The 13670-nt window shown below is 41.9% G+C and overlaps 1 protein-coding gene across 3 annotated transcripts in view; it reads left to right on the forward strand.

Moving 5' to 3' along the window:
* The window catches only part of INTS9 (integrator complex subunit 9), a 90287-nt gene that overhangs the window by 21025 nt on the left and 55592 nt on the right, over positions 1-13670 (forward strand). For all 3 annotated transcript variants that reach the window (XR_011725457.1, XM_071742219.1, XM_071742221.1), the window contains exons 5-8: positions 857-996; positions 2552-2638; positions 8815-8935; positions 11155-11289. Coding sequence is in view for 2 of the 3 variants with exons in the window: in XM_071742219.1 (XP_071598320.1) it covers positions 857-996; positions 2552-2638; positions 8815-8935; positions 11155-11289 (483 nt within the window). In the remaining variant the exon portion in view is untranslated. The remainder of the gene's footprint in view (positions 1-856; positions 997-2551; positions 2639-8814; positions 8936-11154; positions 11290-13670) is intronic.

Genomic DNA, 13670 nt, shown 5'->3' on the forward strand with positions numbered 1-13670 from the left:
AGCTGAGTGACCTACTTTCCTGCCTTTTTTATTCAAATTGCTGGACCAGGCCTTGTAATCAGATAATACGTGCTTGATGAGTGTTGAATTCCATTAGCTGCTCTATAATAACTGAGTTAGAGGTCATATATCTTGTAAATTTCTGACTTGACACCATTTGTGTTATAGCATTACCAGTAAATATTTCTAATTAAAATTCCTTTAACAATGTGTGAAATCCTCTTTCACTCTCTGAACTGATGGCTCAACTGTCACATCCAAACAAATTGGACCCACCCATCTGTTTTGTTGTATCCTGTGAATGAGCTTCATCTCCTACTCTAGAAAATGTGAATGATAAAGATGCCAAGCATTTAGTTGGGGAAAATATGAGAATTATTTTAAGCCTATGAATATATACAATTCACATTCATCTCGCTCAGTACCATGTACATCACCATGTGCCACATAAAAAATATGAGGCACTCAGCTAAATCCCTACTGCAGAAGTTTTGGTGTCAGGGCAGAGTGTTCCTCTCTAAGGGAGTGCACATCCCAGTTTGTTGATAAAAGTTTACTCATCCTGGCTGTCTTAAGGGCAGCCATTTTATTGCATGAGAAACCCAGGACATGGTTTCCCTTTCAGATTTGAGACAGGAATAATTTTAGGGAGCTTTTTCAATAAATGTTGTTAATTGAAAGGAAAGATTAATCTCTGCCACAGATCAGGCATGCCCTCTCCCTTTTTATTTTTTTTGTAAGCTGGTTACACTCCTGCGATATGAAGTTTTTCTAAAAAAAAAGAACAGTAACTATTTTCTTCCACTGCTTAAGCTGCATGAAAGGGTTACATGTTATCTCTTTCCTCTGTTTTCAGACTGAGCTGCTTGACCTCTCCACGGTAGATGTAATCTTGATCTCAAACTATCACTGCATGATGGCATTGCCCTATATCACAGAGTACACAGGGTTCACTGGAACAGTCTATGCCACTGAGCCCACTGTTCAAATTGGCAGGTAAAAAGCTCCTTAATATTCTCTACTCCTCTTTTATCATTGCTAAGGAAGGGGTTTAAAGGACAATATGGGTAGAGGAGTGGTGTCTAATGTTCCGAAGAGGCTTTTAGGCAGTAGCTGAATGCCAGCCAGGTCCTTAGTGCTGCAAATGTGTTAACTCAATGTTTCCCAACTTCTGGAACCATCTGTCTTCAATATTTACAGCAGGTGCTTTGTGTTGAGTCCAGGCAGTAGATATGGGCTAGTAGATCTTGAATGGACTGAGACACCTTGAGCAGCAATTACCATACAGCCAACTTCAAACCTTCAGAAACTATGAATCAAAGATCTCTCTGCTCCCCTGAAACACAAGAGCAATCTTTTCAACAATAATGGACTTTAAGATTATTGCCTTGTAGTTTTTCAGCATTGGAAATTCATTTAATCACACTTTACACCATGAAAGGGAATTTAAGCTGACTTCATCTGAGATGACAGCTGAGATACAGAAGCTCTGAAATCCAAAGAGAAGGCCAAGAAAAACAGCAGAAATATGAAAGTGAGGTAGAAAATGTGGGACCCAACAATGCAGTCAGAAACTTTGTACTTGGTCATCAAATTTGGCAGTCATTTCCTCCAGATTTGTCTGCTGATTGGATAGGTCAGTACCACAGGCTGCAGATTTGGCTCTCAGGGGAGTCTAACTGGGCTTGTGCTGGGCTCATCTCTCAGCAGAACAGCTGCCATGTTCAGTAATTAGCAGATTAGGCCCTGGTATCTGAATGACTCTTGTAAGCACTTTAGGGCAGGAATCTTTCTCTATGAAAGGTCCTGTGCAAACTTTCCACGCCAGAGTAATTCTCCCTTTGTGTAAAAACAAACAGAAACTGAAGGCCCTTGTAGGAGAAAGGAATTGTATAAATATGAGCTAGTAGGAGACCTCAGTGGTATTGCTGGCCCATAGCTGAAGATAACAAGCATAGTCTTGTTTAAGAGTACACTGGTGTACTTCTCCCCACCCCAAGCACTTCCAGATGCCATTCTTGTGCAGTTAAATCTGTCCCTTCTACCTTCAAGGGGGGGCAGTGTGCATACAAGTACAAATGCTGTTTAGTCTTGGGCAGTGAAATCTGCAGTGCCAATTTTTAATGCCTGACATTTTTCTGTCTGAAAAGCTTGAATTGTGCATTTGTAGATGAGAGGAGTTTACTCTGTCAATGTGCTTGGCTTCTCTAAGTGATGAACAGGCATCAGCTAATGAGTTTTCTTCAGGTATTTTGTCTCATTCCATATGACAAGCAGCTGGTGACAAAAAGATCATCTTACACAGCAAGGGAGATTTTTTTTTCCTGCCAGTTTCCAAACAACCCATTACCTGTGAGCCAGCTCCTCTGCTGTCATGAGCAGGCAGACAGAATTGGACTAATTTGAGCTTGACATGGTGGAGAAAAAAGGGTTGGGTTAGTGAGGAGTAGTTGCTGCAATGCCTCTGTAGGAAGAACCTCTCTTCATGTGATATTTTGGAAATATTTGGGACACAGTTCTCTGCTGCAATACTAACTTGTTGTCTTTTCAGGCTTCTCATGGAAGAACTGGTGAATTCCATTGAACGTGTGCCAAAGGCTCAGTCTGCCTCCATGTGGAAGAACAAGGAGGTACAAAGGTAAGGAAGAGGCCACCAGGAAAGGGGGACTGTCCTAAAACACCACCCAAAGGTTAAAATTCACTGTAATGAGAGGTCAGCTGCCACCAGTGGAGATTTGATTTCATAAGCAGGAAAACAAACAAACAAAAACCACAAAACCAAACCCTAGGAGGCTTACAGCTAAGACTCTTTTCTTTAATGATTTGCACATTGTTGGTGTTCCAGTCACCCAAGTTGGATTCTTGAAGGGGAACTTGGTAGCACAAAAGTCTCCTCTCACATAGTTAAGCTCCATGATGGCAGATGAAACCAGCAGATTTTTTTATTAATGTCATAAAATTTTGTTGACATTGCCAAGCTATTTAAACTTAATTATATTTTATTGGAGTAATTTAAATTTAAAATTATATTTAAATTCATGTTTGCTGAAATGGTAAGAAAGTTAAGACACAACTGTTGGAGGTCAGTGGTGGCCAAACACAGAACAGTGCTGCTTTCCTTCCCAGGGCTGCAGCCTTTTTTACACTTGAACAGCAGAGGTAATATTTGTGTTTTTTCAAACCTTAGAAGCAACTTGAAATCTGAAAAAAAAACCATTAGTTGGATGCTCCATGTCTGTTATTCCATGTATATGTAAAAATAAAGTACTCAAAAGTGAGGTCTTCTACTAAAATTTTGAAAGCCTATATAATTTTAAAATTATCCATACATTTTGCCAATTGCAGATAATGCTTTCCCTGGAAATAAGACCAGCTTTAGGTGCACAACATGTTCTGTGGAAGAGACAGTTTTGTTTTTAGCACATCTTGAAGACAGGGCTGGTTGATTAGAAAGTTATTTTTAAAAGCTGCTTTGTGCATTTTTAATTGATCTCCCATTTTATATTGCTAATTCCTAACGTGGCTTGCTTTAAAAATGTACTAAAATTGAATTCTTTTTTACATTATAAAAGTAATCATGATATTTTCTGATATCACAAAGCAAATGAATTAAAAATCCAAATTAACATTTTTAGCTATATCTTGTACTCTGCTGCTGTGCTTAGGAGCAATCTTAGAACTGTAACTCTCACCCTTCTGAGGAAGGCAAGTAAAACACAGATAGAAAAAACCCTAAAGGCAATAAATTTGATCAGGATTTTGTGTTTGTTGGTGTATACTCTGATCAAAATAGTGTTGTGGGTTTTTTTAATTTTGGAACCCACTGGTCTGATCAGAACCACTCCTGAAGCTCAGAGTGCTGTGAAGAGGGAGAACCAAAGCCATTATTTTCATCACACTACTGCATGTGCTTTGTATGCATGGTTTAAAGCAGGATCATACATCTTGGAGCTCAGTTTAATGTCACTTTCCTGATGGTCACATTTTAGAAAAAATGCTGTCTAGCACTTTGTGTGCTGTTGACTATTCCAGAGGCATATAGAGGGAGGTGGCCTTTCTTCTGATTCAACAGCTATGGAAAGCTGGAATCTTTTTGTTAAAGGAGTATTTAAAACACATTTTTCTATCTCATATTGCTTGGGAAGTGCCCTAACACTGATAGTTCCTCCTTGGTACTCTCAAGTAGCTGTTTTGGCAGGCAGGAGGAAGGTGCAGGAGCCTCCCCCAGGGGATAGATGGTGTCCTGCCCCACTTGCAGGACTCTGTTAGAGCACAGAGCATTGCCACAAAATCATATGTTGCTGGGAACCTTGATCAGATGCCAGGGCCCTTGTCTTTCATAAAATCCACACCTTGCCCAAACATGAGAGAGAAGCAGAGCAAAGAAATGCTGTGCTGGGAGGGATAGCCAGACAGAACCAGTTAGTAAAAAAAAATATAAATATGCCTGTCATAAACTCTGCCTTGAAGCTGGTACAAAGCAGTGTAGTCTGGGGGCTGGAACTGAGGAATAAATCTGAATTCCCTTTCCAGCTCTGCCTCCCCTGTGCTCTGAGTTTCCTCCTTCAGCTCCCTGTGCTGCTGTAAAATGGAGCTCCTATCCACCACAGAGGGGAGAGAGGGGCTTAATTTCTGTTTGGATAGTGTTTTGAGATCCCTGGTGACATGTGTCATGCAAGTGTGAATGGAACTGATTATTAAAGCATGTGAGCAAACATTTACTGATCCACAAATTAGCACCTGGCTAATGGCACATGCAGTGCTGGACTGCCATCTATTATTTAAGAAAATGTGATCCTTGGTGGATTTTTTAATTTTTTTTTTTAACACATGGCTACTGCTAGAGCAGAATACTTAATGCTTCTGAGTCTAACTTTACTTTTTCAGGCTGATCAGTCACTATTACTGCTTTACAGCTCAGCTAGTTCTACTCTGAATAGCTAGTATAGAACACAAATTAGTATCATTTTCATTAGATAAAGCATTGAAGCATTTGAAATGCAAATCCTGCATAAAATACCAGAAGTTCAGTAGAGTGCCACATGCATTTTTGTCATCAGGTCCAGTCTGAACTAACTGCTTAGCAGACTTTGGTACTGTTGGGTTTTATTTTACATGAGCAATCTCATGGAACCTCTATAGATGCTCCACCAGGGTATCTTTCATCCTGATTAGGATTCAGGAGGCTAAAGAGGAGCTTTTCCTTATAAAAGGCACTTTGTTGGCAACCTGTTGGACTGTTTCTTAAATCTTCCTGTAAAGTGTCCAAACCAGGCTGTCTCCTCAGCCAGCCCAGCATTCTGACCCAGTTTGGTATTGCCATCCTCCTCTGCCTTCAAGCACGAAACAAACACAGACTGGTTTGGGTTGGAAAGGACCTTTTTAGTTTTATTACCCTATGAACTGTTGCAGACAAGCTTTGGTGACCTTGTGCAAGATCCAGGTGAGGTGTGCTGCCCATCTCTGTCCCTTCTGGACCTTTGTAGAGTCATAGAACTCCTAGAATGGTTTGGGTTGGAAGGGACCTTAAAGACCAGCAAGCTCCAACCTCCCTGCCAAGAACAGGGACATTTCCCACTAGCCCAAGCCTCATCCAACCTGCACTTCAAACACTGCCAGAGATGGGGCAGCCACAGCTTCTCTGGGCAGCCTATTCCAGTGTCTCACCACCCTCACAGAAAAGAATTTTCTTCCTAAGATCTCTCAATCTCTCCTCTTTCAGCTTAAAACTGTCTCCCCTCATCAGATCACCTCATGCCCTTATAAAAAGTTTCTCTCCAGCTTTCCTGTAGGAAATGAACATGTTACACCATAGACTAAATATTGCCCTTTGCATTGAGCAGGAGGGACTGCATCTGTGCAGATGCCCAGTTATGAACACAAGTCTGACTTTCTTAAGCATAAATATTAAATACCAACCCCTGGGCCATGCTGCTTCATGATACCTTCCTGGGTTTGGCTCTAGGGTGGCTGTCCTGCCTCTGCCCATGTGCAGCTGGTTATTATGAGGAGATCCACAATAGGATGTTACCTACAAATAGGATGTTTGCCCCTGTGCTCAGCCCTGGGGAGGCCACAGCTTGAGTCCTGTGTCCAGTTCTGGGCCCCTCAGCTCAGGAAGGAGACTGAGGTGCTGGAGCAGGTCCAGAGAAGAGCAAGGAGGCTGTGAAGGGATCCAGCACAAGTGCTGTGAGGAAGGGCTGAGGGAGCTGGGGGTGTTGAGGCTGGAGAAGAGGAGGCTCAGGGGAGACCTCATCACTCTCTCCAACTCCCTGAAAGGAGGTTGGAGCCAGGGGGGGGTTGGGCTCTTTTCCCAGGCAACTCTCAGCAAGACAAGAGGGCACAAGAGGTCTCAAGTTGTGCCAGGGGAGGTTTAGGTTGGACATTAGAAAGAATTTCTTTCTGGAGAGGGTGATCAGGCATTGGAATGGGCTGCCCAGGGAAGGGGTGGATTCTCCATCCCTGGAGATATTTCAAAAGAGCCTGGATGTGGCACTCAGTGCCATGGGCTGGGAACCACGGGGGGAGTGGAGCAAGGGTTGGACTTGATGAGCTCTGAGGTCCCTTCCAACCCAGCCAATTCTATGATTCTATGATTCTACCAATAGTGTTGGTAGGTTCACTCCAGACTTTAAAATATCCTCTAGCAACTTTCTGCAAAAATTTTAAAAGCCTGGGTGACAGGTTGGATGCCAGCAGGGGCACATCTGAGGAACCAGCAGTGCTCATTGTCTCTGTGTGCCACTCAGCAGAGAATGGAACCACTGGGGTCTGGTGTCACTCATCTTTGTTAGGAATCAGAGCATATTTACAGTGTAGCCACAGAGTCAAGGCTAATAGAAACTTACTTCAATCACCAAGCACAATTCCCCACTTTTCTCCATTACCTGGAGATATATTCTCCTCTTCCCAGAAGAGAAGCTCCTGAAAGCATCCAACACTAAATGCTTCTTCTGGTAGGTTAAAGGCTTTTACAGGCAATTTGCTTCAGTGCTATGGTGGACAACTATCCACATTGTTTGGCATTTTGTTGTTTATGACTTCCCAAAAAAGACCTTGAAGGCTTTGTTTGTTTCCTCAAGCCCAGTGTGCTTTCAGCCAGTGTGTACTGGAATTACAGTTATCATGCTAGACCTCTGCAGTGGTCTTGGCAATGGCTGGCCTTAATCCTTTCTTCAGTATCTTAAATTATGGAGGAGTTCACTGACCTAGTAGATGTAACAATAAATTAAGTTCCTTTAAACAAATTGATCAAAGAAACTTGACTAATTTCCATAAATCTTTGGAAATTGGTTTGAATTAGCCTTTGATTTAGCATTGGTTTAATATAAAAAAAAAAAAGAAAGAAAAAAAAAAAGTCCTATACTTCTTATGCATTTGGCAGCTGTGCTGCTTCCTGCCTCAGTTCATGTTGCTAAGGTAGATTTATTTCCCAGAAGTTGCCATCTCTCTTACAGCCTCTGACATTACAGTTCACTTCTTCCCTTGACATGCTGTCCAGCTAACTTGCAATGGCTGTGAAGCTCAGAATGGATGGGTTTTACTTTGGTGTAAAACATCTTAAATACTTCCGTGGAGGGGATTTCAAAGCTCTGCAGTGTCAGCTCGTGTATCCCTGCCAGGACACTCAGAAGGGAAGTGGGGTATCTTGAGTTGAAGGCAAGGAAGCTGAGGTGCAGGGCCATGTGCTTTTTTGTAAGAGACTGGGGACAGGAGTAGAGCCAGTCTTTGTTCATAGTCTGCTACTTTGTATTTTAATTACAAGATTGTGCCTTACTTATTTTTCTTCTGCAAATTCTTAGGATGCACAAACTAGACAAGATCACAACCATCTCTGCCATTTCATGCTGACATGTCAGATCATCCAAGATCTTTCACCAGTGGTGGAAATACCACAGGAGTTGCTGTAGTGCCTCCATCACAGCTGTGGCTTTGATGAAAAGGCTGAATAGGAACAAAACCAACAAAAAAAGCTGAAGCTTGGTGTCCCTTGTGGCCAAGAAGGCCAATGGCATCCTGGGGTGCATTAGAAAGGGTGTGGTTTGTAGGTCAAGAGAGGTTCTCCTCCCCCTCTATTCTGCATTGGTGAGGCCACACCTGGAGTATTGTGTCCAGTTCTGGGCCCCTCAGTTCAAGAAGGACAGGGAAGTGCTTGAAAGAGTCCAGCACAGAGCTACTGAGATGATTAAGGGAGTGGAACATCTCCCTTATGAGGAAAGGCTGAGGGAGCTGGGGCTCTTTAGTTTGGAGAAAAGGAGACTGAGGGGTGACCTCATCAATGTTTTCAAATATGTAAGGGGTGAGTGTCAGGGAGATGGAGTTAGGCTTTTCTCAGTGGTGACCAGTGATAGGACAAGGGGTAATGGGTGTAAATTGGAGCATAGGAGGTTCAAGTTGAATATCAGAAAAAATTTTTTTACTGTAAGGGTGACAGAGCCCTGGAACAGGCTGCCCAGGGGGGTTGTGGAGTCTCCTTCACTGGAGACATTCAAAACCCACCTGGACACGTTCCTAGGGGATGTACTCTAGGGGGCCCTGCTCTGGCAGGGGGGGTTGGACTAGATGATCTTTCCAGGTCCCTTCCAACCCCTAGGATTCTAGGATTCTATGATTCTTGGGGTGGGACAAAATGGGCAGTGTTCTTCAGCTCCTCATCAGGCAGAAAATTTTGCTCCTCACTTTGAAGCACCAGGGATATTTAAAATAAAAAGTAACAAAGAAAAGAACCTCAGATGTGGAGAACATAAATGAGAATAAAAGCTGGTGGCCCATCAGGAAGTTCTGAAAAAGCCCCCAACCCTTTGCTCTTTGCAGATTGCTGCCTGCCCCTCTGAAGGATGCAGTGGAGGTGTCCATGTGGAGGAAGTGCTACACTATGCCTGAAGTGAATGCTGCTCTCAGTAAGATCCAGCTGGTGGGATATTCTCAGAAAATTGTGAGTACCTGTAAAGCTGTCCTCAGGTCAGCACTAACAATTTGTTGTTTCCCAGCTTTTCCCTGGAAGTGCCTTTCCCTTTTCTATTTTCCCTCTAAATCCCAGGTAAGTTCTCCTTACCCTAGCCTAGGAAAGCAAGACAACTTTATGTTGTCCCTCAGTCTGCCTCCCAGGAAGGGTTCTTGTTTGGTGAAATCAGGGTGCAGCTCCATTTGTTTCTTCTCTTCCTCAGGGAGGACAATTTTTAGGCAATGTGCCTTCAAATTTGGAGTTGATGGCCCACAGAGAGCTGGGAGGATACACAAACTGAATGTATCCTCTCTGTCTGTAAGCCACATCCCCTTTGGAGTTACTGTATCTCACTTCTGGGAATCTTTTGAGTGCTTTAGCCTCCACTTTCTTTTATACTGCAAATTAGGGATTGTAAACAAAACCTAATGGTTCAACCTGAACCTTAAAAACTCTTTTCCCAGGGTTCCCAGATAACATTTGGTGTCTGTAATACCACTGACTATAATCCAAGGTAGATTCTAGAATGAACTGAACCAACAATTCAGTTCTCTGCAGATACACAGCTCCTCTGTGGTTTGTATGATATTTTTTACTCAGGTCCATAGGAAATGAAAAAGTGGGTTAAAGTAAATTGTGTACCCATAGCTCTTAATTTGCTGCCTTTTCTTAAGGAATAAGCCACTAAAGCTTAGAAGCTGCCTTTTATGTGTAAGACAGTTTGAAGCAGTAACCAGTGCTGCTGTGTACTAAATTTGGTGAATTTGGGTTTGGGTGGTGCTGCATTACAGCTGATGTAAAAAGACCCCAAACCACCAAGGTGGCTGCTGACATAAGTAGCAACCAGACAGGCTGAGGGTGTTAGGGCTGCTCAGTGTCCATAGGTGGTCACTTTTTGACTGTATTCACAGTGTGAATGTATCTCACCTCATCTGAGCTAATAATTCTTTTATAGTTACCAGGAAAAGATATATATTTCAGCTCTTCCCAAAGTTCACTTTTAAAACCATCAGTTAACCCAAAACTTATGTGGCAGCATCAAGAAAGGTTCTTTGTCCATTTCACATGTCTGCATACCAGCAGACTCTAAACCCTTGGTTTACACACCCTGCTGTGTTTTGCAAGGAATCCAAATGTGGATTGAAATGCTAGAAAAATCATTAGTATTTCATGAATCAGATGCTTGTTCTATTATTTAGTAACCAGAAAGTAGATCACATTAGTGAGGTATACATGGAGGCTTCTTTTCCCTTCTCAGAGGAAGTATTAACACGTTAATGTGTACAGATAAAGCAATGCACTTTCTAATGACACCTGGAAAGGAGACAACTGTCAGGTTGCTTATGCTCAGAGCTGAAACTGACATTTGGATTGGGTTTGCAGGGTGTTGTTTCCAAATCACCAGTAGATAGCATTAAAATGAAATAATTTTAGAAGGTGAGTTTGGAGTTGTTTTCCACAGCAAAATGTGTAACACAAAGAATTTAATATCAGCACAGAACTACTTGCCTTTCTTTCTTTCCTGCTAGCCAATATCAATAAAATTTCACCAAGGGAGTATAAAGTCTTTAAAGATCTAAAGCTCCTACAAGTTTCTTCCATACAGCAAAGGCAAGCAGAGGATCAAGACCCTGTTTGCTTCCTCTGTGTAGTTATGGTTCAGTGTGAACTCAGATGCCACAGAATTCACATGGAAGAAAGAATCCATGAAGGCCCTGCCTCAGGAAAAGCTTTTCTCAGAGTATGTCCTGTTAATAAAAATGTGTAAATAAAAGCAAGAGACATAAAGCTCAGGAAACTAATTACTGAAGTCTTTGAGTAGCAGACCTACTTTAAAAATTGATATCACTGACAATAAAATGACCTTTTTTGACTTCTTTGGGGGCTTGTTCAAGTTAATCATAGAATGGTTTCAGTTGGAAGGGACCTTAAAGATCATCTAGCTCCAACCAATCATGGAGTTTGGACTAGATGACCTTTAGAGGTCCCTTTCAACCCAAATTATTCCATGATTCTGTGATGATCTAGTGGGACACTAAACCAGGTTGCTCCAAGCCCCATCCAACCTGGCTTTGAATGCTTCCAGGGATGAGGCATCCACAGCTTCTCTGGGCAACCTGTGCCAGTGTCTCACCACCCTCCCACTGAAAACTTTCTTCCCAAGATGTCTCTTGAGTTTTTTCCCTGATGTCTCTTGCTGTGTGTTTCAGGAGCTCTTTGGTGCTGTGCAGGTCACCCCCCTCAGCTCAGGCTACGCTCTTGGAAGTTCCAACTGGATTATCCAATCACACTATGAAAAGGTTTCCTATGTTTCAGGATCTTCTCTACTTACAACACACCCTCAGGTAACAGCCCCTGGCTTTTCTTAGTCTTCTCTAAGGGAAAGTGTCTTTGCTCAAAAAAAAAATGGTTGGGATTATTCCAGATGAGATCAGTTATGGTGTAGAAACTGTACAAATGTACCTGTGTTAGCAACTGGGTAGACTTAAAGGACACTCAGAAGACACAGCCATGAAATGCAGACAGGTATCAATAGTTACTAGAGAAAGACATCCAGGAGTCTTTGTTGTTTATGATTTGATCTTAACTTACTCACCAGATGTGAAAGTCTCCTTCACCTTAAATAGGAAATTTTCAACAGTTAAACAATAGAGTGTTAGTGGCTTTTTTTTTTCCTACAATCCATATTTCATTGAAGAGTCTTTACAGACAGTTCAGAGACTGCTTCTATATCACTTCTGAAACATCCTTCCTTGAGAGAAATGATAGCTAACTGGCTGCCAACTTTTCCACCCTGCTCTGCTAAGGGCAAAGTCTTTATAGTGCTGTAGATGTAATTTCCAGTAAATTAATTCTCTCTAGATCCATAAATTCTTAGTGCAAAGAATGGCTTGAAGTTTGCAGTACTGTGTGCTTCAGAAGTTGTCAAAATAGTTAAAAGCAATATCAGGAGAAGGTATTTTAAAATAATTTAGAAAATGTGTCAGGTTCATAATCAGTAATTTCTCCCAAGGTGAGTATCTTCTAAAGAGCTTTTGCTTCTGAGCATCCTTCATTTAAAAGCTTGATTTCAGCAGCAGAAAAACTACTACTGATAAACCTTCCTTAATTTATCAGAGTCTTTAAATCCCTATTTCTCATCAGCCTCATACTGGCCTGGGTTGTGTTTTCTTGTCACCTCCTAGGGAAGGGGCAGCAGTGGCCTTTGGCAATACATGAGTGGAGTATTTCTGTGAGGAGAAACTTTGCACTATAGGAAATGGTTTGATAATGGAGAGTGTTTTCTCCTCTTTGACATGAAATGGTGATTCAGTTTATCAGGTTAGGCTTCATCATTTTCCAAAGGTCAGCATTTCTCTGGAAATTTCAGGTAAAATCCCTGTTTATAAGGAAATTATCTCCCTGTGGCTGGGAATGCTGTGTGGATGCTGCCCATGAGCAGCAGATCTGCAGCCTGCAGGGCAGTTTCAACTTTAGCAAGTGCAAGAAAATATACTTGTCCCAAAATATCTCTTGTCCCACATGCTCTCCAAGAGCCTCATTTTTTAGGATACAGTCCAATGGACTTTGCATAATTTTATTCTAACACATAGTTTGAAGGAATAACTTCCCAATAGCTGAAATTGCATTGTTTGCCCTTTCCATTTGATTTATCACATTACAAATGTCACCAGATATCATTTAGGTATCTGATGTCATCATCATCATGTTACATTTGGTTTCAGATGGTTTTTGAAGACAATGGGTGGTTTTTGCCCTAGTGTTAATCCCTGTGAACACCAGTACAAGCTCCTACATATGGTAATTCTGTGGTTTTTGTGAGCTGCCAACCAGCTCTTCATCTATTTGATGTTTGCCAGGCAATATGTAATGATAACAACATCCTGAGTGGCACAGACTCAACATTGTGCTCAACAAATCAGCATTTTTTCATCAGGGGGTGAAAAGTTGTTTCTCTGACCTGTTTTTCCATACAGTCAGTCACAATGAAATTCCCATGTTTTACCAGTGTATGAAAACAGTCACTGTGTTTTGTTTTAAATAAGATATCCAGTTAATCAGCATATGTTTATATCCTGAGCTTTTTGAATAATAATAAAACCTTAGCATTTTTCCAAACTTCTGAAACTTCCTCCATAGTCATGAGAAATGAGCATCAGCTGACAGGGCTCTCATCAGCTGCTTGTTTGGTTGTTTAAGGTGGTAAGACACCAATTATTTGGGCATAAAAATGGAAAAACTGCTTCTTCCTCCTTCATTTTGTCTAACAGACACAACAATAGCCTGGAAAGCATTTCCTTTTCTCAAGGTGCAAACCTAACCAAACTTTGGTCCCCACCCAGTCCAGAACTGGCATCCAAGTGCTGACACAGTGGAGATGGCAGCATGGGTGGCAATTAGCAGTCGTGGGAAGAGAGTGGGATTGCTTCTCTGCTATAAATTACAGCTTAAAAGTTTCTTGTAGTGTTACATTACATCTAGGTTACATCAAGAATCAGCAGAGCTGTGGTGTGTCTCTACCAATCAATCCATCTCCATTAACAACTGGGGGAAAGGGGAGCAGTGAGCTCAGCTTAGGCAGGGCCCAGGATGGCTGCAGCTGGGGCCAGAGCTGAGCAGGAACATCTTTGAAATCCTCAGCAGGTCTGCAGGAAGCACAAGTGACAGGTTCAGCAAGACTGTGCTCACAGCTGCTGAAAATAACTGAAGAGCTTTAAAGGTTTTG

This window comes from Heliangelus exortis, chromosome 3 (assembly GCF_036169615.1).
Source record: "Heliangelus exortis chromosome 3, bHelExo1.hap1, whole genome shotgun sequence".
NCBI lineage: Eukaryota > Metazoa > Chordata > Aves > Apodiformes > Trochilidae > Heliangelus > Heliangelus exortis.